This window comes from Sturnus vulgaris, unplaced genomic scaffold (genome assembly GCF_052056855.1).
Source record: "Sturnus vulgaris isolate bStuVul1 unplaced genomic scaffold, bStuVul1.hap1 Scaffold_195, whole genome shotgun sequence".
NCBI classification, from domain to species: domain Eukaryota; kingdom Metazoa; phylum Chordata; class Aves; order Passeriformes; family Sturnidae; genus Sturnus; species Sturnus vulgaris.
In genome coordinates this window covers 4,582,313-4,609,585 of record NW_028276170.1, presented here as the reverse complement: position 1 = coordinate 4,609,585, position 27,273 = coordinate 4,582,313, and the positions used below count along the sequence as shown (strand labels likewise).

Below are 27,273 nucleotides of genomic sequence, written 5' to 3'. Positions count from 1 at the left end.
ATTGGAATTTCTTTGTGTGTATTTATGGGTGGCTCTTAATGATGGCAAAATTTCAGAAAGGGTTTTTCGATGCTCACCTTTATGTTGCATTTTGAAAAACTAGAAGAGTATTAATGGTGAGGCTTTAACACATAAACAGTTAATACAAAATTGTTTTAAAAAAAGAAAAAATTAAAAAAAAAAATGTGGGGGTGCACTTGTGGATAATCTAATGGCTGCTCTGGAATAGAAGCATTGGATCCAGGCACATCCAGGAGAGGAGCTTTAGAAATGCAAATTAACCCTGCTAGGGCAATGTGTGCACAATGAACCAGGATCTTCATGCCTGGGGGAGGAATTTCGGTGATTGCCTCTGTCTCTCACCCCACGCTCTGCCTGCTTGCACAGATGGAATTTGCACAACTACAAGCAGAGCCCACAGTGAGGATATCTGACTGCAACAGAAATTGGTTAAGCTGCAAAGGGAAACAGGAAACGGAGAATGTTGGAAAAGCTTTACTAAAAACAGTGGGGGGAAATCATCCCTCTCCCTGCTCCAACCTGTGCTGTCACTGTCCAGGTTATATAGGGTGTATTGGGGCACTGGGGTGTTTTTGGTGCCATAAGTTCAGGGAAATGAGTTGGAAATCCAAGTATGTGGTGATTTAATTAGAGAAAAGTGGTCAATTGATGCAGCCCTGGATGGAGGGAGCATCCAAAAACCCAAAAAAGATGAACAGACACAAGAGCCAATCCTACAACACCATGGACCAGCCCCTGGGAATTCTAACGAATTCATATCAGGACACAGAAAATCCATCCATAATTTGACTGGCAGAATTAGGGTAAAAAGCGTCCTCAAAATAATAACCAACCACAGAGCTCCAGCTCCTGACCTTCCTGACGACCAATCCACTGAAATAAGGAAGGAGACATTTCACATGGGATAGGATCAGATTATCTATTAACAGAAGGAGGAGGAGTTTACGGAAAATTACATGACTCAAACTGCTGTTCACAAATAGATGATAACTGAAAAGTGGTTAAACAGATAACAAAGGAGATAAGAAAATAACTCGTATTCCGGAGAAAGGATGGGAATGGGACACGTTTTCGTGGTTCCCTGGCAGACCATGGCTTAAACGAATGCTGCTCCTCCTCTGACGTGCTGCAGCAACTCTCAGCTTTTTACCATGCACGACACCTTGCTCCAAGGAGGACGCAAGAAAAGAGATTGAGTCAATGGAAATTAAAAGTTTGTAAAGGCAATTCTTGAGAAAATAAGAAAAGGAGGGATTGCAAGCAGTAAGATTAATATCGTAGTGGGGGGTGCATATTAACGAGGACATGCAGTAGGCGGATCGGGAAGTCTGAACCTTCCAAAAACGTCAGCCAGAGGGGAATGGGAGAGGGAGATGCAGACGGGAAAATGAGGATAAAAAGGAGGCTGCGTTTTAGAGACCGCATGGCAAATGCCGCATGGCCTCTCTCTTTGCTCATCAATAAAGTCACTTTTACAGGACTCCCCTGTCTCCTGCGGGCACACAAACCTCTGGCCACAGGAATTTTCCCGCACAGCCCCGGGCACAGGGCAGACACCTCTGTGCCACCCACAGCAACCGGGACGAGCCAGCGCTGCTCCGGCACCGGCTCCTGCCGAGGCCCCAGCGGGAAGGAGACCGCGGGCAGCCGCTCCCGCAGCGCCCTCAGCCCAGCGCCAACACGGGCCGGCACCGGCACAACCAACCCGCCAGAGCCCCCTGCCGCCCCCTCGGCCCGCAGCGAGCCCCGAGCCCCCGCACAACCGAGCGCGGCTCCCACCTGCGCTGGGGCCGCCTCCGAGCTCCGCCGCCGCCTCCCCGGGCTCCGGCCGCTGCCGCCGCTGCCGGGCCCGCACAGACGCTGCCACAATGGCGCCTTTGCTGCTCTGCCCAATCAGCGCGCGACAACCAGGAGTGACATTGGCACAATCAGCCAATGGCAGCGAGGGCCGGGCTCTGCACACGGCCCAGCCTCGGCCCGCGCTCTCAGGGCCCCCCGGGCTGTGGGAGGGCAAAGGCGGAGATGAGGAACAGCCCTGGAACGGGCCCGGGCCCGAGCAGCCATTGGCCTGGAAACACAAACAAAGTTCTCCTCAGCTCCCGGCACGCCTTTCCCAGCCCTGCGTGTTCGCTGGCTCCGGCTCAGTGGAAATCCCTGGAACCTCATTTCTCTTACCCCTAATTAGGAGCCTCAGTGCATGGCTTTGATTTCCCCCAAAAAGAGAAACTGCCCCAAACCCCTGTGGTTGCAAGGAGCAGTGTGATAAATGTTATTCGTGCTAATTAAGTTGTAACTATATTAACAAAATTGTATTTAGATCAATAAAAGACTATTGTTACAGAGTGAAAGGGGGGGAGATGGGTGAAACAGGACAAAAGACATCTTCCAGATGTTGGGAGTCGAAGAAGGAGGTTGGAAGAAAGTCAGATAAGAATAGAAGAAGGACGTAGGTCTGATAAGCAGCATCTAGAAATACAGCTTCGACCTTGAAATGGGCAAAAATGGAATAATTCCAAGCATGGGACTTAATTAGAGTCATGTTATGGAAAACATCTGCTCAGTCACACAGGGCGCCTGCGCTACCTGCAGGTCACACCTCGGTCACTGATGAAGATGATGAGCCTTCACCGGAAATAAGACCCTTAAAAGGATAAGAGACCCCCAACCCATTAGTAGAGCATGCGCCGTGCAGTATAGTTACGTAGATCTTAGGAATAGAAACTAGGAGGAGCTTTCTAGAAACTTCTGTAGCCTACAGTATATAAGTGGGAATGTTAGCCTGGATGCTTTGATACGTGAGGAATGGGAGCCACTATGCCGTATCCCGTATCCCCGTATCCCCGGTCGGAGGGGGCCCCTCCCCGGTCGGTTTTGCTTATGCTTTATATGAACCTCAATTATACTAAATTACTTACTGCCAAATTTTGTATATTCTTAAATATATGCACCTTGATTGTTTCATCTCCAATACTTTAATTGTCATCTCCAATACTTTGATTGTATTCATTTTGTTACTATTAAAAACTTACTATTAAATTTAATCTTGTTGCTTGATAAATTGGAAAAAATAGAACATCATTCATAACAGGGTTTTTTAAAGTCTCATAGGTTTATTAAACTTTAGCATAAAAATGCAACAAAAGACTGAATAAGGAGAAAAATCAGCGCTGGGAGCACAGGACTAAAGCAGCAGACCCGGGTGTGATTTGGGGGCCCAGGGGGCTCCCCGGGCCGCCCCCGCCCCCCCGATCTCGGCCAACGGGTGCGAGCGGCGCGGCCCCGCTGCTGAGCACTGACCCCGCCCCGGGGGCCGCCGGGACCCCCCCGGAAAAAACCCGCACCTGCACCCCCCCTTCAGTCCCTCCGACCTTCCCAGTCCTGGGGGAAAAGGGGGAAAGGGGAGGACCTGGGGCGGGATCACCCGGAGACCCCCGGGGTGAGGAGCAGGAGGGGAGGGGGGGGGGGATTGGGCTCGCGCTGAGTGGGGGTTCCCGCGCGAGGATTTCGGGGGGGCTCGCTCGAGGAATTTTGGGGGTCCTCGTGCGACAGATCCTCGTGCATAGGGCTCCACTCGTGCCACCGTCTCCTCGTGTCACCCAGACCAGTTTGGGGAGCTCTTTGTGTCACCCAGAGGAATCTGGGGGATCCTAGTGTCACTGAGAGCCCCGTGAGTGTCACCAAGAGCTCCCCGAGTGCCACCAGGAGGAACGGGGGGGATTCCTCGTGTCACCGAGGGCCCCGCGAGTGACACCGAGAGCCCTGTGTCACCAATGGCCCCTCAAGTGCCCCCAACTCCTTGTGCCACCAGGAGCCCCTGGAGTGCCACCAGCTCCTCGTATCACCGAGAGCCCCTCGTGCCACCAGGACCTTGTGCCAGAGAATTTGGAGAGAGTCTCTGTGCCACCCGGAGCCCCTGAGTGTCACCAGCCCCGTGCCAGGGTCCCCAGTGTCACCCGGGTCTCTCTCTGTGTCACACACCAGGAACCGACCCCCCCTCCGAGCACCAGGACCCCCGAATTTAACCGTCCTCGTGCACCGGGACCCCCTCAGGACCCTCGAGTTTCCTCTCTCCCCTCCTCGTGCACCGGCATCACCGGACCGCCCCCCCTTTCCCGAGGAATCGCCGGAGACCCCCTCCATCAATCACCGGGCACCGGCACCACCAGAGGACCTCCCCCATCAATCAGCACCGTCACCGTGCACCGGGACTCCCCCCCCCATCGAGCAGTGACACCCCCTCATCGTGCACCGGGACCGCCGGACCCCCCCTCAAACATCGCCAGCCTCGGGCACCGAGATCACCGGAGACCCCTCCATGAGTCACCGGGACCCCCCCGTCATGCACCAGGACCACCGGAGACCTCCCCAGGAATCACCGGACACCCCCTCACGAATCACCGGGCACCGGGACGCCCCCTCGGGCACCGGGACTGGAACCCCCCTCGTGTACCGACCACCCTCCTGTGCACAGGGCCCGGACCCCCCTTTGTGCCCCCCCTGCCCATCCCGGGGATTCCGCCCCTCCCCTTTGACTTCCCCCGGGAACAGGAGCGGGAATGGGGGGGGGGCTGTGAGCTGGGGGGGCACCGGGGTGTCCCCAGCACCGGGGGGCGTCCCTTGGGGCTCGCTCCTTTCCCCCCACCCTCCTCCGGTTATCACCAGGGACCCCCCCAATTTACCGGGGCTCCCCCTATTCACTGCCCCCCCTTCACCGACCGCCCCAAAGCGCTGGGACCCCCCCGGATACTTGGGACCACCCCAGCGCGCCAGGACCCCCCCCTCACTCACCGCCCCTCCCCCATCCATGGGACCCCCCCCACTCACCGCTCCCCCCCCGTCACCAGGACCCCAAAATCCATGGGACTCCCCCCACGCTCATCAAGACTCCCCCCAAATCCATGGGACCCCTCCCTCCCCCCCACTCACCACCCCCTTCTCAGCACTCCCCGGGCCCTCCCCATTGATCGAACGCCCCCATGGCCCCCCCAGCCCCTCGCCCTCGCATTGGGCCCCCCCGGGGCCGAGGCAGAGCCCTCCCTGAGGGACACCCCTCATCCCCGGCCTGCAGCCGCCCATGGAGCCGCTGACCACAACTCCCTGCCTGCGTCCATCCGGCCAATTCCTCTGGCCCCGCACAGCCCAGCCTGCAAAGCCAGCACCTGCTGGGCACCTGCTCCATGCCACTTCCAGGGGCTTGGGCTGCTGAAGGGCTGCTGGGCTGGGCCCTTTGTGACACAGGGCCGTTCTATCGGGTTCCTGGGTGCTGTTGGCCATTCTGTTGTCCTGGTGACATGGCACAGCCCCGCCCTGCAGGGGTATATACGGGGCACAGGGCCCTGCGCTGCCCAGGGCCAGGAGTGCCACTGGCTCAGGAGGAAGCAGCTCCCGGGACCTCTGTGCTCCAGACGACGTTACACATGGAGGAGGAAAAGGTGAACCCTGTTATAAATGAGAGACAAAAGTCTCGATATTCAGCAAAATTTAGATTGCTTTATTTGATATAGAAAGAGCAAGCAGCGCTGGGGAACGTGAGGGGTCACCGCCCACTCCACGCTCCACCCAACCTTGGTTTGCAGCCTCTTCTTATACTGTGGGTTCTCGTTGTACACAAATTCACAAAGCCTTTGGGTGATAATCAGTCACAGATAGCCATCCGGTCCTTCTAGATAAGCACCAGAGAAGTTCTGGGAGTCTGGTCCTTGAGATAGGCAGTATTGATTAGATAAAGGCAGGAAGGGTTTTTTGGGAAGTCCGATTTTGCAAGCTGGTAGCCAATACAACATATTTGAAAAACATAACATAACATATTATAATGTAAGATAATATAACATAATATAACATAACAATGTGATTTTAAACTGAATTATTTTATCATATAATTTCCTTTATCTAGTGTCCATGCTTCATTTCAGAGCTTAGTATTCTGGTTTATAGAAACCCCAATGCTTTTGTGATTAACACGAATCTTTTATCAATTGTCACAATTTCCCCACTTCTCTTTTTTTTATCCCATTGATTCGTGTTCTGGTTTCAAATTTTGTCAGTACTTCTTGTACTAGATTTAATACATCTACTGCCATTAATTTTGTTGCCTTCTCAGGGTCTATTGGTATTGTAGCAACTTGCATTCCTTGAACCACCGACTGGATTAGTCAAATGAAGCATGGAACAAGACAAGGGATGAACAGTAGTTCTAATAATGCACATGTTAACATAAACCTTAATTTTTTCCACCAGGCTCCCCCCAACAGGTTATTCCACCAATTATCATTAATCATATTGTTTCAGGTTTGTACAGTACATGGGCTATTCGTTTTATTTCTTCTGCAATTTTAGTAATTACTTCACTATTATCATAACTTTCTAATCAGTATTCAGAATTATTAAATTTCCCACACACTCCCCCTCGATATTTCTGTTTGATTTCACTGTAGCAACTGTTCTGGCCCTAATCCCTCCCCTCCTCCTTGGCCATTGTTCAGTCATCTGCATTCCTCTACAGATCCAACAGTGAGTTAAGATCAGTAGTCATTTCTTTCATTAATTCTACAAATAAATTCTTTCCCAAGGTGGGTAAGTCCCGTTCCCTGAGTTGTTGTTTTATTTTCTCATAGAAGTTAAAACTTCCGCCACGGTTTGTCCTTTTTCCCTTGAACATTTTAGTTTTTTTTTTTTAATCAATTCCTCCTTGTTGTGATCTTGCACTCCTCCCTGATCTGAATATCCCCACATACCTTCTTTTGTGCAGCAGAGGTGTGTCTCTCCTACTGGGCAACTTTGGTATGCTGATGGAGCCCACCCTCCTTTTCCCGAATTGGTGGCCACTTCTTTCCATAATAGTGCATAATGTGTTTATTACAGCAGGCCGAATTGATGTGTGTGTGGAAGGCAAGGGTGGATACCGTGCATCCCCGTACCCAATTGTCTGGTGACACTTAGAACAAGCATCAGCATTATTTCCTTTTATCATCATTAGCAATAGGATGACTCCCATGACCATTTTCATCCCTCTGCCTCCCTCAAGGCCTACGGGGTTGCTGCCAGTAGCCGAGGTTTGTTTGATCTTCTCGGCAGCAGGGAATATGTCCTGGGCTCTCCCACTTTGTCTTTCTCTTTTGGTAGTGTTTCTTAATTTTGTCCCAGCTTTTAGCTTTGACATTCCAGTATGAGGTACAGCAGTAACAGCACAGTATACACAACCCTTCTGACACTTTCTTGTCAATACCTCTGCTCTGGCTCTCTTTTTTCCTTATTCCATCCACCAGTTATGATTATCAATTTCTATTTTTCCTTGTGCTGATAGGGTATTAATACTTTAATAGTTTCCTTATATTCATTTCTTCTACACTGGACACATAATGTGAATGGGGGATACCCACCATAGGAATAACACCACAACAACTCAGTACAATATGGACACCTTTTCTTGATGAACAGGCTACAGCCGGGTTTGGGGCAGGTGACTTTCAGTCCTGATTAGGAGACCTTCGAGACGAATTGATCCGATATTGACATCAAGTCTTCCGAATTCGCCCTTTGAGGTCTCCAGGCTCGGATGTCACTGCCCAACCTGCAGTAGGAGGGGTTACAGGACCCTTGACTCTACTCACATGTGTCCATCCCTTTCCAGCTGTCCTCACAGCTGTTTCAGTCGTTAACAGAACTAAATACGGTCCTTCCCATTTTGGATCTAGATTTTCTTCTTTCCATACTTTAATTAACACATGTTGTCCTGGCTTAATTTTATGTATGGCAAATCCTAGAGGGACAGTTTGGGCTAAAATCCCCTTCTCTCTTAATTCTTCTAAGTTTTGCTGATTGTTATTATGTAATTCTGACGAGAAAGGTCCTGAACTAAGGTCGGATCAAGGCGTACTCCTTTAGGGTCAGGCATACCATACAGCATTTCATATGGTGACATCCCTGTTTTGGAATTTGGCATTGTTCGTATATTAGACAGGGCTAGTGGGAGGCACTTTGTCCATGGCATTTTAGTCTCAATCATTAATTTTCACAGCTGTTGTTTTAATGTTTGATTCATCCTTTCAACCCTGCCAGAACTCTGAGGGTGCCAAGGTGTGTGATACTCCCAGCTGATGCCCAGTGCCGGGGTCAGTGACTGCAGCACCTTTGATGTAAAGTGCGTCCCCTGCTCTGAGTCTATGGCTCGAACCAGGCCATACCTTGGGATTATGTGTTCCAACAATATTTTGGCTACCACTTGTGATGTGGCCCTAGCTGCAGGGTATGCCTCTACCCAGTGGGTTAATTGGTCTACTTTTACTAGTAAATATTTCCATCTTCCTATTTATGGGAATTCTGTAAAATCTATTTCTATTCTTTCAAAGGGTCTGTAAGCAGATTTCTGTCCTCCTGATGGACCTTGTAGCATAACTTTTTATTACTTTTCTGACAAGTTAAACACCTCTGGATGCTCTGCTTTGCAATATCAAAAATGTTAATGCATCCAAAAGATTTTAAAAATGTGTCTGCTAGCACTATGGCTCCCCAATGAATTCGTTGATGTAATTGTTCAATAATTTGACTGGGTTTTGAGTAAAATTTCCCTGCCATCTGGTAAAACCTATTAATTCTCATGCTGTTCTGCCCTTAATTTCTTTATTGTTTGTTTTTCCTGAGGACTAATGTCCTCACAATCACATTCTGAATTTTCTCCTGGTTCCCCATACAGGAATTGTCCAGGACTTTGAGCAGTTGCTGCTTTTAGCTCTAAGTCTGGGGAAGTGATTAGAATAGCTTCATATTTTAATATTCGGGCATCAGTTAACCATTTCTCAGCTTTTTGATTCAGAATTCCCCTCACATTATGGGGGTGTGGACCACTAGGGTCACCCCAAAGGTGACTTTCAGGCTTCTTCCATTAAAAGTGCTGTGGCCACTGGGGCCTGCAGACATGTGGGCCAACCCCGACTGACAGGGTCGAGCAGTTTAGAATAAAATCCCACTGGCTTTCGACTGCCTGCCCATTCCTGGGTGAGTACCCCATATGCTGTTTGATCAGAGGTGTTTACAAATAACTGAAATGGTCTCTCCAAGTCTGGGAGACTGAGTACAGGGGCTTGAATTAAAGCATGTCTGACCTTTTCAAAACTTTTGTCATCCTCCTCTGCCCATTTCAGGCGATTACTGGTAAGTTTTTTATATAGAATTTTCACTTTCTCACTAAATCCCACTATTCATTGATGACTGTATCCCAGCAGTCCCAACATTTTCCTCACTTCTTTTTTAGTCTTTGGAGTCCTAGGCTTAGTATTCCAGAGACTTTGTTAGGATCCAATTTCTTTTTCCCTTTACTTAACCAATGTCCTAAATATTCTACTTCTGGTTCTGTGAATTGCAATTTAGCTTTGCATACCTTCAAACCCCGTTGTCCCAAAAAGTTTCAAAGTCATATAGTCCCATTTCTAGTAGACTTCTGGTCTTTTTTCTGCAATTAATAGATCGTCTACATATTGTAACCATTTCACCCCTTCTAGTAGCTCAAAAGATTGCATCAGTTCTTCTAGGCCTTGTCCAAAGACATTGGGGGATTCTGTAAAGCCCTGAGGCAATAGTGTCCAACGCAGTTGTTGTTTCCTGCCCTTATCAGGATCTTCCCATTCAAAGGCAAAGCAATCTCTGCTACTTTCCTCTTACGGGCATGCCCAGAAGGCATCTTTTAGATCTATTACACTATACCAAGTGTAGTCAGGGGACAGCTGGCTTAAGAGAGTGTAAGGGTTTGCTACTACAGGAAATTTGGTAACAGTTCGCTGATTTATAGCCCTCAAATCCTGTACCAATCTGTAATTCCCGTCTGTCTTTTTGACAGGCAGAATAGGAGTATTATGTGGGGACATGCATGGTTCTGAAGCCTCTTGTGGCAAAAGGTTTTCTGTGACAGGCTGAAGGCCCGAGCTCCCTTCTACTGATATTGCATATTGACAAACTCGGATTGGCAAATCAGGATCAGTGATTGTCACTTTGATAGATTTCATTTTTAACTTCCCTATTTCCCCAGGGGTGTACCACACCTCAGGACATATTTGTTCCTCATGTTTTTGGTTAAGGCATAAATTTTAAGTTACCCTCGGGATACTTCAATTTTCAAATCCAATGCTATTATTTAATCCTTCCCCAATAAATTATTTTTTGTCTCTGACAGTAACAGCAGATCATTTAATCTAATTTGCTTTGGGCCTCAATTTATACATTTTTAATAACAAGGATCCGAAACGGCTTACCCGGCATTTTCTTAAGGGGGTCCCAGGTGGTTCTCAGAGGGCTCCGGGGGATCGCAGCGGGGATCCAGAGGGATCCAGAGGAATTCTGTGGAATTCCGACGTCCCCTCCCCCACCGCGCTCCCTCGGTTTCTTTCGTTTCCTCGTCCAAACCTGAGAGACTGAGATCTACCCGGCGACCGATGACGTCACTGAGATATCGGGCTGCCATTGGCGGAAAGGAAATATCGGCGCCAATGGCGTGGCCGGAGGCGGCTCTGGGGGCGGGGCCAGTGCTGGGGACTGGCCCGCAGCGGAGCAGCGCGATGGCTCCAGCGCTGGGTCTGGGGCTGCTCTTGGGGCTCCTGGGGCTCCTCTGGGATCCGGGGGACGCGACGAAAGGTGAGCGGGACCCCTGAAATCGCGACCACTCTGTACACCCTCCCACCGGTATCCCCATTTTGGGTCCTGTGACCCCCCCATCCCATTCCCTAGCACCAGGACCTCCCTGTACCCCCTCATCTGGCACCGGGACCCCGCTGAAACTCCATTGCTGAGGATCAGGATCCCTTTGAACCCCGAATCGCGGACCGGGAACCCCCCTGAACTTCCCATATCGGGCACCGCGACCCCCCAAACCTTCATTCCCGGGTACGGGAAACCCCTCCATAGCCCATTTTGGGTCCTGTGACCCCCCCCCCAAGCCCTTCCTCGGCGCTAGGATCCCCTGTACCCCCATTTCTGGGCACGGGGACTCCGTTGAGCACCAATTTCCGGCCACCGGGACCCCCCTGTAGTCCCTTATCTGGCACCGGGACCACCCTGAACCCCCATTCCTGGGCACCCCTGAATCTCCATTTCCGGCCTTGGGACCCCCCTGCTCCTCCTTTTCCGGCATCCCGCTTTTCCCAGACCGCAGATCCGCTTTTTTCCTTGACCTTTGGACCCCCCGGATCTCCCAGCTTTCCGTGTCCTCCCTGTTTTCCACTCCCGCCGCTTCCCGAAACGGAGTCCAAGAGGTCCCCGGCGTCCCAGGGGTCTCAGGGGGGTCGCAGCGGGGATCCAATGGGATCCAGATGAACTCCCTGGAATTCCCCCTTTCCCGCATCCCCTCCCCCACCGCTCTCCCTCGGTCTCTTTCCCGTCTCCCAGCCTGCGCCTCCGGGATCCGCTCGCCTCTCCCATCCCCAGACCCCCCTTTCCCGTGACCCAGGGACCCCCTGAACCCCCATTCCTGCCTTTCCCAGCTCCCAGACCCCGCTTTCCCGCAACACCCGGGACCCCTGGACCACTTTCCTGGGCACAGGGACATCCTGGATCCCCGATCCCTCCTCTCCCAGTCCCTTCCTTGACCTTGGACCCTTCCAAGGCTCTCTACATTCCGCTTCCTGCCCCCCCAGTCTCTGCGTCCCCTCAGTTTTCCACGCCCTGCTTGTCCTGTGGTAGGTCCCAGGGAGTCGGGGGGGGGCCTGGGGGGTCGTGGAGGGTCCCGGGGGGATTCTGGGCTCTGGGCACCCCCTGAATTTTTAATCCTGAGCACTGGTGCCCCCTGCCTTTCCTTATCCAATCCCCCCTGCACCCCCTTTCCCATCCATCCTGCCTTTCCTATTTCCAGACTCCCCCTTTCCTTGACCCTGAGACCCCCTGGACATTGATTCCTACTTTTCTCCGCCCCCCAGGCCTCCTTTCCCTCTGCATCAAGGACCCCTGAGCTCCCCATTCCAGCTGTCCCAGGTCTCCCCACCTTGTGACCCCTTTTTCCTTGGCTGGGGACCCCTGGACCCCCTTTCCTGGGCACAGGGATCTCCTGCAACCCCCATCCCATCTCTCCTAAACTTTGTATCCCCCTTTCCTGGGCACAGGGATACCCTGGAACCCCATCCCACCTCTCCCAGTTCTTGTATCTCCCTTTCCTTGGCACAGGGAGTCCCCTGAGCCCCCATTGCTGGACACTGGGGCCCCATGCACCCCATTCCCGGCTCTCCCAGTTCCTCTTTCATTGATCCATGACCCCCTCAACCCCCCCAAATCTCCGTGTCCCTCCAGTTCTCCACTCCCTGCGCTTCCTGTCTGTGGGGGTGTCGGAGCCCAGCCCGGGGATCCCCCAGTTCATGTCCATGGGGTACCTGGATGGGATCCCCTTCACACGCTATGACAGCGAGCGGGGCCGGATGGAGCCGCTGACACAGTGGATGAAGGATGGAGCCGATCCGGAATATTGGGATAGCCAGACCGAGTTCTATGAGAGGGGCCAGCACGTGACTGCTGGGAACCTGGAGACACTGCAGGACCGATACAACCAGAGCAGGGGTGAGTGGGGGGATCTGTGAGGCTGGGATGAGATTTATGGGATTTGGCTGTGGATTCACAGGGTGCCAAAGGGGCTGAGATGGGGATACATCCATTAAGCTGGTATGGGATATCTTGTGATCCATGGGTTGGGATGTGGATCCATGGGGCTGGGATGAGGCTCTGTGGGTCTCCATCAGACTCTGGGGCTCCATAGGGTTGGAATGGGGCTCTGTGGGGATAGGAGACAATTCCATGGGTCTCTGTGGGTACAATCCCTGCAGGTCTCCACACATTGTTGCGAGTTACCGGCTGTGATCTCCTGTCCGACGGGAGCGTCCAGGGATCCTACCGGAGTGGCTACGATGGGCAAGATTTCATCTCCTTTGACCTGGGATCTGGGAGATTTGTGACGGCCAACAGCGCTGCTGAGGTCACCAGGAGGTACTGGGAACATGAAAATTATGCTAAGAGTTTGACGAATACCCTGGAGCACGAATGTCCAGAATGGCTGCAGAAATATGTCGGATATGGGCAGAAGGAGCTGGACCACAAAGGTGGGAGCAGAATTCCTGTGGGAATGTGGGATTTGGGAATGGAGAACTTGGGAACATGGTAATTCCTGTGAGAATTCCATGTGCAGATCTTGCCCCCGTTCTATTCTAGTGGGAATTGCATGGGCAGGTCTCACCCCTGTCCCATTCGCATGGAATTCCATGGGCAGGTCTCATCCTCATCCCATTCCCATAGAATTCTGACACAGTTCCCCTTTGCCCACTCAAGCTAGGGTCACCCTGCTAGCTCCAAGACGAGCCTGTGCCGAGAGTGGCCTTTTCCCAGGATCCTGGGAACCCGAGATAAAGGTAGAGCTCCAAGCTCTTGCTGCGATGATACCGGTCCAAGGGAAGGAAAAGAGCGCAGGAGAGTCCTTTTGTAATTCCAGGATAGGATTTATTGGAGAGGGATAGAGAACCAACCACAGTCACGGAGGAGGAACCACAGAAGGCAGGGAACACAGACTTGCAGCAACTTAAATAGGGGCCCTCCCCCATGGGAGGGTACAATACAGCAACCAATCGCTACAGCTTAGGGGTGTGACATAAGGCGGGACTAAGTTTACATACAACCAATAGAGGGAAACATAGGCGGAGACTATAATGCAACATCGAATCATGTACCAAGAAGGGGGTGACTGATACAGAACATGCTGGAAAGATAGGAGGGGCCAAGGGGGATTGACAGCCATGTGGGTTGGGGCTACGGTGACGAGCAGGGAAGAATCTGGAATATAGGAGGGGTTCGGGGATGATGGACATGGGTAGAGGCAGGAAGGGGAGAATCCAAAACATATCAAACTAGGGGTGTAACATAGGAGTGAACCATTGTAGAACTAAGTACAAACCAATTAACACAATATAAAACCAGGCACTATGACAATTCCATGGGCAGGTCTCACCCCCATCACGTTCCCATTGAATTCCATTGGCAGATCTCTCCCTCATCCCATTCTAGGGGGAATTCCATGGGCAGATCTCGCCCCCATCCCATTCCAGTGGGAATTCCAGGGGCAGATCTCACCCCCATCCCATTCCCATGGAATTCCATGGGCAGATCTCACCCTCATCCCATTCCCATGGAATTCCATGGATGTCTCTCACCGTTATCCCATTCCAGAGCCCCCTGATGTCCATGTGTCTGGAAAAGAGGAACACGGGACGCTGATCTTGTCCTGCCACGCGTACGGATTCTACCCCAGCTCCATCGCAGTCAACTGGATGAAGGGGGATGAAATCTGGGATCAGGAGACGGAGTGGGGCGGGATCGTTCCCAACAGCGACGGCACCTTCCACACCTGGGCCAGGATCGAGGCGCGGCCGGAGGAGCGGGAGCAGTACCGGTGCCGGGTGGAGCATCCCAGAATGTTGGAGCCTGGGATCTACGCTTGGGGTGAGGCTGGGAATGTGGAATGTGGGAATTGGGAATTTGGAATGCCCAAATGGGGATTCCCCTCCCCCTCCTCACCATCCCACATTTCTCAGAGCCGACAGCTGGCAGGAATCTCACTGTGGTGGTCACTGTGTCCATCATCGCTGCCATCATCATCCTCATTGTCCTCATTGGATTCGTTGTCTGGAAGCACCAATCCGGTAACGCACGGGATGGGGGCCGGGAAGGGGCACGGATCCACCTGGCACTGTTCTGGGAATCCTGTGCCACCAACGCTGATCCTTCTGTTTCTCCACAGGGGAGAGGGACAGGAATGAATACAGCATGGCAGCCAGTGAGTACCAGTGGTGGATCCAGCTCTGGATCCCCTCTGTGCAGATCTCAGGATGGATCCTGGGGTTAATCCTGGTGTGTGATCAGTGCTAGAATCTCATGGATCTTCTCTTTCTGCAGGAAATGATGTGGGAACAACAGCTTGACCACAGGTATGGAGCGGGATGAGGGTGGGATTCCAGAGAGGGATCGGGGCAGGATTGGACTGATTGGGATCAGGGAGGGATTCTGGATCAGAGCAGGGGTCCAGGGCAGGATCAGATGGAATTGTGGAGTGGGATTGGGGCTGGATTCTGGAGCGGGATCAGGTGGGATGGATGGGGCAGGATTGGTGCAGGGTGGATGGGGCAGGATTTGTGTGAGATGGATGGGGCAGGATTGGTTGGAATTCCAGAGAGGGATTGGGACAGGATGGGTGGGGCGGGATTACGTGGAATAGATGGAACAGGATTGGTGTGGGATGGATGAAGTGGGATCAGGGAGGTGTTCCAGAGCAGGATGAGTTGGATGGATGGAGCAAGTTTGGGACAGGATCAGGTGGAATTCTGGAGCAGCTCCCGCTCTCCATGGGCTCCAGCAAGGTCCATCCTGTGGGATGGGGACAGGGACAGGGTGACACCATGACCCTCTCTCATCCCGGCAGGAATCACTGCCTGAGCAATCCCCAGAGCTGGATCCAGCCCCTTCCTGTGGTAGTCGATTTGGCTGAGATGGACTGGGATTTAGCCCAAATTCCCTATAAAGAAAGCACAAATTTAAGACCTTGGGAGGCAGGCTGTTAAAAAGCAAGGCCTTAGACATTAGGTCTGGTCCCTGCCCTGCAGATGCAGAGGCTTTAGCCTAAAACCATGGGATTTGTAAGGACATGTCAGGCATGCCTAGGCACGTCCCTAATTCTCATTTGTCTTTGGACCTTTGCCCTCGGGTATCCCTGTGTATATCCCTCCCCCTGGTCTTTGGATGCAGCCTCTCAGATCACATGTTCACAGATGGATTAAAAGGATATCACAGGCACCATCATTCCCATCCCGCTTATTATTATTATCATTATTATTATTATTATTATTATTATTATTAGCCACGCTGTAACCCGGTCAGGCTGGTGAAGTTGCCACAAAGGGAAAAACCCCCATTGCATTACAACAGGCAGCCATATCAGATTCCATGTGTTCCAGGTTAAATTCACATGAAGGGGAAACTGGATTTACAGAGATATCTAATGGCTTTAGGTTCCACGTTGCAGAAGCTCCAGAATTACATCCTGCTATCCAGACCCATAGGACTGGACACACCTGCACATCCCTTCCAGCCTGGACACTGGGTCTATGTGAAGTGGTGGGACAGTGATCCTCTACAAGCCAAGTGGAGAGGACCATTCCAAGTCCTGCTGACCACCCTCACCTCAGTCAAAGCTGCTGGCAAAGGACCCTGGATTCACTGCTCCAGAGTTAAGGGTTCTGCTCCTGAAACAACTGAAAATACAGAGACTGATGTAGATGAAAACATGTTTTAAATTATTCCTCTTCTGTGCCTAAAGAACTGTTTGTAATAATCAGGATTCGTCTTTGCATGATAGCCAACTGTGCAAGACATTACTACTGTTAGATATTTACTGTTAGATATTTATATATTATTAGATATTTATCTGTTGTTAGATGTTTACTGTTGTTTGATATTTATCTATTAGATATTTATTTACTGTTAGATATTTACTGTTGTTACATATTTATCTATTTATTGGGGGTTAGGTTTCTTTTCTTTTGTTCCTTCTTACCTATAGAATTTTTCCCATGAATTGCTAGAAAATTCTAACTGCAGCTACTTGTTGGTGCTTGAGAAAACAAAAGGTTGGCCTGGCCCAGGTAAAAAGGAGGGCGGGGGTGGGCAGCTACTCAAGGCTTTGGGTTTTGGAAGACACGTTTGGAGCTGCTCTTGCTCAAGGAGAGGAAGTCCCCGTGACCCAGCACAGAGCTGCTGCTCCTTCTCCTCTGGGGTGAGCCTCTGCTCGTAAGAGCAGCCACTGACCTAAGGCCTTATTAACCCCTTCCTCACTAAAAGAGGCACCGATCACCCTCTGCTCACACCCAGCTGCCGCTGCCCGCTGCTCCTTCAGCGCTGCTCTGAGTTTCTCTGCGCTGAAGCCCCGCCCTGCCCTGCCCTGCTGGGACGTCCTGAGGTTCCAACTCCTGCCGAAAAACTCTCTGATACATCTCGTCCACCAGCCCAACATCTTTTGTTCATTCCTGCTGTTCTAGCTTAGTGCTTTTCAGTCCTGCAGGGGCACTGGGATTGACTGCCCCAGAGCTTTGAGAAGCAAATCCTCTCCTCCATCCTTTCCCATCTCGGCCAGAAATGCTGTCACAGGCTCCCTGGTTCTGTTTGTTATTAATTCCATAGTTGTTGTTTTCTTGCCTTGTTATACATACCAGTAAGAAACTGTTATTCCTATCTCGTATCTTCGATTAAAACCCCCTTAATTTCAAAATTATAATAATTCAGAGGGAGGGGGTTTACATTTTCCAGTCCGAGGGAGAGTCCTGCCTTCCCTAGCAAACACATGTCTTTCAAACTGAAAGAAATTTTGGTGCCCAACATTCTCTGCGGAGAACTTTGTTTGTGTTTCCAGGCCAATGGCGGCTCGGGCCCGGGCCCGTTCCAGGGCTGTTCCTCATCTCCGCCTTTGCCCTCCCACAGCCCGGGGGGCCCTGAGAGCGCGGGCCGAGGCTGGGCCGTGTGCAGAGCCCGGCCCTCGCTGCCATTGGCTGATTGTGCCAATGTCACTCCTGGTTCTCGCGCGCTGATTGGGCAGAGCGGGGACAAGCCCCGCCCATGAGGCGGGGTGCAGCAAAGGCGCCATTGTCGGACAGTTTGTGTGGGCTCGGCAGCGGCGGCAGCTGCTCAAGTCCGGTGAAGCCGCGGTGGAGCTCGGAGGCGGCCCCAGCGCAGGTGGGAGCCGCGCTCGGTTGTGCGGGGGCTCGGGGCTCGCTGCGGGCCGAGGGGGCGGCAGGGGGCTCTGGCGGGTTGGTTGTGCCGGTGCCGGCCCGTGTTGGCGCTGGGCTGAGGGCGCTGCGGGAGCGGCTGCCCGCGGTCTCCTTCCCGCTGGGGCCTCGGCAGGAGCCGGTGCCGGAGCAGCGCTGGCTCGTCCCGGTTGCTGTGGGTGGCACAGAGGTGGCTGTCCTGTGGCCGGGGCTGTGCGGGAAAATTCCCGTGGCCAGAGGTTTGTGTGCCCGAAGGAGACAGAGGAGTCCTGTAAAAGTGACTTCGTTCATGAACAAAGGGAGACGCCATGCGGCATTTGCCATGCAGTCTCTCCAGTTGTTGTAGTACGCAGTCTCCTCTTTATCCTCATTTTCCCGGCTGCATTCCGCCTCTCCCTTTCGCCACCGACTGAGGTACTTTGAAGGCTCAGACTTCCCGATCCGACTACTGCATGTCCTCGTTAATATGTACCTCTCCTTTTGTATAACATCCGATATTCATGGCTCTGTTAAGTGTTTCTCCTTCTCGAAGGTCAGGCACTGAGCAGGATCTTGGCTGAGCATCTGTCTCTGGAAATTAGTAACAGTTTCTGAAAACGATGGTTTCTCCCATTACTTCCTTTTATACAAATCCCTGGCCCTATCTCCAGGCATATTCATCTTACTCTACTCAAATCCTCTTCTTATTTTCTCAGTAATTATCTTTACTAACTTTAATGTCCATTGGCTTAGTCTCTTTTCCTGGATCCTCTTTGGTTTGGGATTATTCTCAGTGTCCTCATTCCCTGTCCTTTTATAGACATTTGTGGATCAGGAGGCCTGGCTGCCACCTGCATCCCCTTGCTCACCTGCTGAATGAGCTGCACTCAGCAAGGTGTCGTGCATGGTAAAAAGATGAGAGTTGCTGCAGCACATCAGAGGAGGAACAGCATTCGTTTAACCCATGGAGCCCCAAAAACTTGTCTAATTCTCATCCTTTCTACATTTCTACCAGAATATGAGCTACTTTCTACTTTCCTTTGTTATCTGTTTCACCACTTTTTGGTTTTTATCTGTTTGCAAATAGCAGTTTGAATAATCTAATTTTCCACAAATGTCGCCTTCATCTTTGGTGTGGTTTGGTTGTCATGAAGGTTCGGAGCTGGATCTGTCTGCTTCATTATTATTTCGAGGACATCTTGTAATCTAATGCTGTAGTACAAATGAGAAATGGGTATTTTCCCCAGCAGTATTAATCTGCATTTCTAAAGCTCTTCTGACTGCCTGGTACCAAAGGTTCTCTTCCAGAGGAGGAGTTGCATGACTCACATGTGGCCCCCCACAATCTGCTTTTTACTTGATATCTTTAGAGAGTCAAGGCATTATTTGATTCTGGGCAGGATGTGCAACAGAAATCATTTCATCCACACATAATTGTCTGAGTGTGCAGAGAAAATCATTCCATGACACGTGAGTTTTACTAGATTTTTCCTGAACTTTATACAGTCTTAAACCCTTTGGAATCCGTTGGTTTAGTGTTCATTGCTTCTACGTTGGATAGTTCTTAATATCTGGTATCCTATTGGCCCCGTATTACTTTTCCTCTGATGTTAATTAGGTCCACATTCCTGGATTTCCTTCTCAGCCTTTTCCAGACCAGGTGCCTCCGTGTATGCCGGGGGCAGTGTCTGGAGTGGGTGTTCCTTGATGTTTGCTGATGTTTCGCTGTTGTTTGTTAGCTTTATGGGAATCTTTTGGGCTATTCCCAGTCTCTTGGGATGATAAACTCATGTTCATTGAGTGTAACATCCCTTTAAAAACACACTCAATAATTCCTTTCTCCAAGACAAATGCAAATCAGACCTGCCTAGAGAAATAATTTTGAAAACATTTTTCAACTTGGTATATTTTCCGGCCATGGAATCCCTGGCAGCCCAGTGTGTGAGTGTAACTGAGGGGCAGAGTGGAATTGTGCCGTTGTCTTCCCCAGCAGCTGTGGCAGTGCAGGCACAGAAAGCAGCGAAGCTCCAGCAGTGGCAGCAAGGATTGGCCCCAGTGTGTGGAGATGCCAAAGGAGGGTGCCCAGGCAGAGGATTTCAGCAGAGGATCTGTGGGCAGGCCCAGGGGCTTGGCCCGATGTGGAGCCCTGGCTGCTGCTGCGTTGCCTTCAGTGCAGGGTCAGTGGTGCCCTCCCATGCTGCTCCTGCAGCCGGGAATTGCAAATCTCCGGGGCTTGAGAGCCCCTGAGCCCAGGGTGAGGGGTCCCCCCGTGTTGAGCTGTGCTGGCGGCTGTTTCTGTGCTCAGGGACTCTTGGAATGGGCCACGGCACTTGGCCACCAGTGGTGCTTCTTTGCACTCCTTAGGCAGGACCCGATGGCCTGGGTGGATGCTGTGAACAGCAAAGTGCCAAGGCAGGCTCTGTGCCAGCCCAGCTTCCTGTGGCAGAGATTTCACAAGAGACAGGATTCTGGCCACAGACTGCTTGAAATATACATCCCTTATCTCCACCCTGCACTAGGTGGAGAATTACCAGGGCAATGAATTCCAAAGATCAGTTCCAAGGGAGAGAATTGAATATCTGCCCTGGGTCTGGCTCTTATTCTTGCCGTAGCCATTGCATCTTGGTTTCTATCACCAGCCTCCAAAGGAGTTTCTTTATTTCCCCGTTTGTTCTTTCTACCTGCCCTGAGCTCTGGGGGTTCCAGGGCTTGTGGACGTCCGATTGTATTCCTAAAGCAGCCATAACCCCCTGAAGGATCTTTGCTGTAAAAAGAGTTCCCCATCTGAGAGTCTGTTGTTTCCACAATCCTTTATCTTGGAGTTGTTTTAGAAATACCTTAATAAACGATCCAGTGATTGCTGAAGAATGTCACAGTGTTAGCTGGCTTACACTGGGCAGTGAATTTGGCCACTGATAAGAGAAGTGGCCTGGCATAATAGACAGGCCCCCAGAGAACAGAGATAGGCTGGAACTCATTGGGTTACATCCTTGTCTGTCTTCAATTCTGTCCTAAGCTGCAGGGGCTATTGGTCAGAGGGCTGAGCAGCCTAAACTTGGAACCAATCACAGGCGCTTACCTGGGAACATTAAGAAAGGTGTTTAAGAAGAAGTCAGAAAAATAAAGAGGACTTTTTCATAAGGATCAGAGAGTGCTGTGTTTTCTCTCTCAAGTACAGCAGCAGTCGACTCAACAGAAGAAGTCAGAATTGCGTTTGCCACCCTGTTAGCTGCCATGCTGTCACCAGCAGATATTTGAGCCTTCCTGCTCAGGGCATTTCAGTGCCAGGCTCTTCCAAGCACACCCAGCTCTGCCGGTTGAGCTGACCACGCAGGTGGAAAACTTAGCTTGGTTTAATTCCCTTTCCTTCATCAGAGCGTGTCTTGGGGCTCTTTTCCCTTCTCCTGCCCTTGCAGACCCATCCATAAACACATTTTGTCCCTCAGGCCAGGGAATTTCTCCTAAATCCCTCCCAGCCTGGCTCTGGAGCTCTGTCACTTGAATGCAGTCATGGGTTTGTTCCCAGCCCCCTGTGCAGGCTGTTCAAACAGGAGCCTGGGTTAAACCCTTCCCCTGTCCTCAATTCTAAATCCTCCTGTGCCACTGAACAAGTTTCATTCTGTAATCACCGAGCACTGCTCATCCATGTAGAGGCTCCTTTGGTTATCAGAGCTTTCACTTGGTGCCAGACTTGAACAACAGGAGATCTCCTGCCATCAGTTTTTGGGCCTCAGGTCCCATTAAAGCTGTGGCTGCACAATTCTGCAGACAATGAGGCCACTCTGGCCACTGAGCTAAACATTTTTGCACAAGAGTTCCTTTGGCATGGCCCTGTTTAACATCCATATACAATTCAAATTTTTTTTTCTGAGTCTGATAGAGCCATGGCTGCAGCATCAATCATTTGTTTATTTCGTTTTCTTAAGTTTTGTTCCATTTCTTGTATCCATACCACAGCATTGAGGCTATCTGGTGTTAAAAAGTCACAAAGAGTTCTGGCTAGAACAGAGAATCCTCAATCCAGACCCTGCAATTTCCGATTAATCGTCATACTTCTTGCAACTCCTTTTTAATCCTGGGTTATTTCTGAGCTTCCCTGGTCTCTCTCTGAGTCAATACACCAGAAACCTGCAGTCAAAATATGTCCCAAATATTTAACCTTTTTTTCCACCATTTGCGCTTTTTTTTTTTTTTCAAATACTCAAAGATGCTGTTTAGCCTGAACATTCAGCCATTTCACAGAGGCTTCTTCTACCACTCCTTGTCCTCCTGATTCGATCAAGTCATCCACATCCTGCATTAACCAAATCCCTGGGGGTGGGGTAAATTCTTGTGATATTTTCTGCAAGTCTTTCCTGAATAAGGCCGGTGCTTCCGTGCATCCCTGCAGAAGGACCGTCCGTGTCTTTTCCATTTTCCCTTCTACCTCTTGTTCCCACCCAAAAGGAAAATACAGTTTACCATCCTGTGTAAATGGGCATCCCCAGAAAGCATCTTTGCCATCAAATACTGAATGATGGCGATGTGAGGAGGGCACCTGGTTGAAGATGGTTTAAGGATCTGAGAGCCCCTGGGTGCTTGGGCCTTAATATGCACCCCACTTTTGTATAGCTAGTGATATTCATGGCTCTGTTAAGTGTTTGTTCTTCTTCTGGGAGTTCCTGAATTGAGCAGGAGCTTGGCTGAGCAGCAGTCTGTGTGGTCAATTAATAACATTTTCTGACCCTGATGGCTTCTGCTGTCACTTCCTTATGTCCCCGTCCCCGGCCCTGTGTCCAAGCGGATTCGCAGCATGTGTTTGTAGAGACCCTTTGCTGTTGTTCCTTGCATGGGGGTCCCCCGTTTTGGGGCCATCCCCCCTGGAGCAGGGTGTCCCGGCTTGGTGCAGCCCCGCCCCTCGGGCAGCGCTGAGCCAATGAGAGCGCGCGGCGGTGATGACGCAGCAGTGTCCAGGCAGAGCCGCAGCTCCCAGCGTTGCCCACCTGGAGCCACCTGCGCCCGGCCCGGGCCCCGGCGCCCCCCGGCAGGGGAATTTGGGGAGGTGGGAGGGGGGGAGCACCAAGGCCGGGCCCCCCCGCGCTGTGGTGGCGGCAGCGGCTGCAGTGGGGAGCGAGTGCGGGCGGGAGCGGCCGAGAGCCCAGCGCTGCCCCAGCCCGAGCTGCCCCAGCTCCATGGCTGCCCCTGCGCTGGGATGCTGTGGGTTTGGGGGGAAGAGGGAGCCGGCAGTGGGTGCTGGGCCTGGGGGAAGCAGGAGAAGGGAAGGAGACGCAGGGTTGAAGAACAACATGATCAAATGATGCATGTGGGAGGAGCAGGTGGGATTGTGGAGGAGAAGGAGGAATAGTAGGAGGAAGAGGAGTGTGAGGGGCAGTAGGGACACAGGATGAGGACGAGGAGTAGCAGAAACAGGAAACATCACAAGGTTCCACCCCTCCCTGTATCTGCAGGCCCTCCCAGCCCCAGGAGTGTTGCACCTCCTGACGTGCCACAGGTGATGAGGGAGAAGGATCCATGATTTGCACAGGGGTAAATCTTGGTGTTTCTGAGCTTTATTGGGTTAAATGTTGGGGCTGAAGTTTTTCTGTGGGTGCTGAATCTTCATATTTTTTTCCTCGATTACAATGTAAAATGTGCCCAAAAGTATGTATTCTGTCACCATCTGTTGAAGCCAGCTGGGGTAGGGATCCTTATCTCCGAGGGAGATATCCTCTGTCAAAGGGCCATATGCTAGAAAACAGGTGGGGGAGTGTTCTTTATCTTTCCTTCCATCCATCCTTCCTGCAGGAAGATATCAGATATCTTCTGTTAATGGGCCATTGAGTTCAATACATAACTGATAAAATTACATCATCCCATTTTGAGATTGTGCACACAGGGGGAGTAGCCAAACATTTTGTACCTAGATTCAAACTGAGATTTGGAACACCAACGCAGCCCTTACCCACTGGTTTCCAGAGGACAAGAGCTACCAGACCTTTCTACAGCATCACTACTACAACAAGACCACGTCATCTGGACTGCTACCACCACCTTAACTAGAGGGGCATAAGGTTGTATTCTGACTCTGTCAGTTGTTTTCTTTTGTATTGCATGTATTATATTTTTTTCTCTTGTTTTTTTCTATAAAATTCTATTTCTGACTTGGAGTCTCTCACAGGTTTTGCTTTCAAACCAGCCCAATTTTCGAGGGGATTTTGGCTGAATCTTGGTGTTTGGGAGGTTATTACAGACACAAGATGCTCAATGACTTCCACAGATGAACTTGGGCAAGGAGGAACTCTCAGTTTATGGAGCTCTCTTGTTTTTTTTCCAAACCAGGACTTTTCATTCCCACGGTGTGAGGAGATGGAGGAGGCAGAAAAGCCCCGGAGATCCCATAGGAGGAGGGGCTGCAAACCAAGCACAGGGAGCTGCAAGGAGGAAAGACCCTCCCTGAGCCGGGAAGGCGGCCGGAGATCCAGGCAGAGCTCAGAGCTGGTGGAGAAGCCTCCTGGAGGGGAGAAGCCCCACAAGTGCTTGGAATGTGGGAAGGGTTTCAGCTACCGCTCCAGCATGATCCGGCACCAGCAGATCCACACTGGAGAGAAGCCCTATGAGTGTAGGGAATGTGGGAAGGGATTCAGAGTCAGCTTCCATCTCATCCGGCACCAGCTGATCCACACTGGGGAAAAGCCCTATGAGTGCGGAGAATGTGGGAAGAGCTTCAGCAACAGCTCCAACCTGATCCGGCACAAGATGATCCATACTGGGGAAAAGCCCTACGAGTGTGGGGAATGTGGGAAGAGCTTCAGCTACAGCTCCAATCTGATCCGGCACCAGGTGATCCACACTGGACAAAAGCCCTACGAGTGTGGGAAATGTGGTAAGGGTTTCAGCAACAGTTCCTACCTGTTGCAGCATCAGTTGAGCCATACAGGGGACAGGCCCTACACATGCTTGGAATGTAGAAAGAGCTTTGCGTGGATGTCCAGCTTAAAAAAACACGAGCACATCCACACCGGGGAGAGGTCCTACGAGTGTCCCAAGTGTGGGAAGAGGTTTCAGACCAGCTCCAATCTCCTCCTACATGAGCGGATTCACACAGAGGAGAGGCCCTTCCGCTGCCCTGACTGCGGGAAAGGCTTCAATCTCAACTCCACCCTCACTGTCCACCGGCGCATCCACACTGGGGAGAGGCCCTACGAGTGTCCTGAATGTGGGAAGAGCTTCTCAAAGAGCTCAACCTTGAACCGACACCAACGGAGGCACCACTAAGGGAAGCCCTGTGAGTGTCCCGAGTGTGGGAAGAGCTTCGTGCTCTGCTCCAGCTCCATCCCCCATGGGAGGATGGGTGTTGGATGATCCCCAGTGACCCCCGTTGGGCAGAGCCCTGGTGATCCGTGGTCCTGGTTATCCTCGTTGGGTGGGGGGAAGGGGTTGGAGAGATTTCTTTCCCTTCTTATTCTCCTGTGATTTGGTTGGTAATAAATTCCCTTGCTGTGCCCAGGCTCAGTCTGTTGTTCCCCTTCAGGTGCTCAGGGTGGGATCTCTCCTGTTCATTCTCTCAACTCCTGGGCCTTTCCTCAGCCAATCAAATAATGTAATTTAGATTCAGCCAATCAGAGAGAGCAGCTCTGTTGACACAGCAGTGTCCAGGCAGATCCACAGCACCCAGTGTTCCCCACCTGGACCCCACCCAGTCACTAACCCCCTGTGGCACTTACACAGGTCCTTCCCCAGTCCCTCCACACAATAAACGTGACTGGGTCGAACTGGTAAGCTTTATTGGGAACACTGGGACCAGCTGGGGAGGGGCAGAGTGGCAGCAGGGCTGGGGGTAACACATGATCCCCCTAAAATTAGTGTGGGGACAAAGCAGGGGTCCTGCCCAAGCCTGATACCATGGGGCAGGGCTGCAGCTGCTGCCAGCTCAGCAGCTCTGTGGGAACAGAAAAGGAGGTGACACCCGAGTGGGGGCCCCACGGGGAGCACACACACTCCAGGAGAGGTGGCACATGACCCCCCAGGACCCCTGGTCTTAGGCTGCAATACAGGATGGGACAAAAAGTATGTATTCTATCACCATCTGTTGAAATCAGCTGGGGCAGTGATCCTTATCTCTGTGGGAGATATCCTCTGCTAATGGGCCATCTGTTAAAATCAGGTGGAGCAGTGTTCTTTATCTTTTCCAAAGCCCATCCTGCCTTCAGGAAGATATCTTCTGTTAATGGGCTATTGAGTTATACTGTATGACTGATAAAATTACATCATCCCTTCCGTTCCCAATGAATGAATGATAAAATTCCATCATCGCATTGGGAGATGCTCCAGCCAGGGGGAGGAGCCAAGCCTTTCCTAGCTAGACAAAAACTGAGATTTGAAACACCAAGGCAGTCTTTCTCCACTGGATTGCAGTGGAAAATTGGATCTTTCAACATCAATACTGGACCTTCAGAGGAGAACTGCACGTTTCTACAGGAGCACTGCTTCAACTGAACCATATCTGTCATCCAGGAGGACTGCAGCCACCATTCAATCAGACTGCTACCAGCACCCCGACTGACACGGTGTCAGGTGTATTCTGACTGTCAGTGGGTTATTTTTGGGTTTTTACTCTCTGATACTGTATTTCTATTTTAATTTTCCTAGTAAAGAACTGTTATGCCTATTCCCATATCTTTGCCAGAGAGCCTCTTAATTTCAAAATTATAATAATTTGGAGGGTGGGAGTTTACATTCTCCATTTTAAAAAGAGGCTTCTGCCTTTCTTGGCAGACACCTTCTTTCAAACCAAGATAGATTTTGGTGCCCAACATGGGGTCTGAGGGCACTGGGAGAAAGAAGGAATAACAGCTCCTGGGTAACCTGTTTTTTTGTGTGCTGGATATAGAACCTCATTGGGTGGCACCATGTGGTCTAGCTTACTGTGGTTCAGGTGGCACATGGTCGTGGCTGTATTCCTCCCATTTGCAGGCCCTATAACTAAAGCTACTGTGGCTGTTATCCAGTTTGCTTTATGGGTTAATAAGGTGAGAAATTAATGGATTTTTAACTTCTTTGGAAGGCGGGTACGTGGATTCAGGACTATCACACTCTAAATGTGTTATTTGGATTACTTTAACAATGGTACCTACTGTGAGGGAATGACACCAGGGAAGACTTTTCTCCCAACCCTTTACCCAGTTTTTTGGGTCTACCCCACCATTTTCTGAAGGGATAAAATGTCCTCTAAATGCTAATGATATCATACAGTGGCTGGTTGTAGAGAACCTGGTGCAGGAATAGCTGGAAGAAAAAGGCCATAGTCAGATCAACTTGGTGAGGCTAGCAAAGCAGGCCTCAGTCTCAGGGATACAGTGTCCTTGAGATAAGGAAGGCACGTAGAATTGAGAAAAACATGAATGCCGAAGTGCTTAGCTAAGCAGCACATCTAGACCAATGATGAGCTCAGATTTTGCACTATGCATGAGCTAATTAAGCACTGTACTTAAGCACCATTCTGCGTATCAATAAACGAGACTTTGCT

General features: G+C 51.0%; 2 protein-coding genes across 5 annotated transcripts in view; both read left to right on the top strand.

The window, feature by feature from the left end:
- The window catches only part of LOC148218022 (uncharacterized), a 65,735-nt gene extending 39,312 nt beyond the window's left edge, over positions 1–26,423 (top strand). The window contains exon 4 of the mRNA XM_088158032.1: positions 24,265–26,423. Coding sequence (XP_088014158.1) covers positions 24,265–25,022 — 758 coding nt within the window. The 3' untranslated portion in view covers positions 25,023–26,423. The remainder of the gene's footprint in view (positions 1–24,264) is intronic.
- Positions 10,431–16,515, top strand: LOC148218023 (class I histocompatibility antigen, F10 alpha chain-like). Of its 4 annotated transcripts, none has more exons than XM_088158002.1 (8): positions 10,431–10,644; positions 12,289–12,552; positions 12,816–13,088; positions 14,206–14,478; positions 14,571–14,678; positions 14,777–14,812; positions 14,932–14,963; positions 16,055–16,515. In XM_088158002.1, exons 1-7 carry the CDS (start codon positions 10,446–10,448, stop codon positions 14,955–14,957), a joined length of 1,179 nt encoding a protein of 392 aa, XP_088014128.1. In that variant the 5' UTR covers positions 10,431–10,445; the 3' UTR covers positions 14,958–14,963; positions 16,055–16,515. The 4 variants fall into 4 exon arrangements, with proteins under 4 accessions (XP_088014128.1, XP_088014127.1, XP_088014130.1 ...); XM_088158001.1 differs by having other exon boundaries at positions 16,041–16,515; XM_088158004.1 differs by lacking the exon at positions 14,571–14,678 and having other exon boundaries at positions 10,493–10,644.
- Positions 26,424–27,273: the final 850 nt, after the last annotated feature.

What these genes read in the sequence shown, in the direction of transcription:
- LOC148218023 (XM_088158002.1), top strand. Translation starts at nt 10,446, where the DNA reads ATGACGTCACTGAGATATCGGGCTGCCATTGGCGGAAAGGAAATATCG. An exon ending in TCCGGGGGACGCGACGAAAG is followed by an intron (nt 10,645 to 12,288) that starts GTGAGCGGGACC and finishes GTGTCCCTCCAG; the next exon opens with TTCTCCACTCCCTGCGCTTC. An exon ending in TGAATACAGCATGGCAGCCA is followed by an intron (nt 14,813 to 14,931) that starts GTGAGTACCAGT and finishes CTCTTTCTGCAG; the next exon opens with GAAATGATGTGGGAACAACA.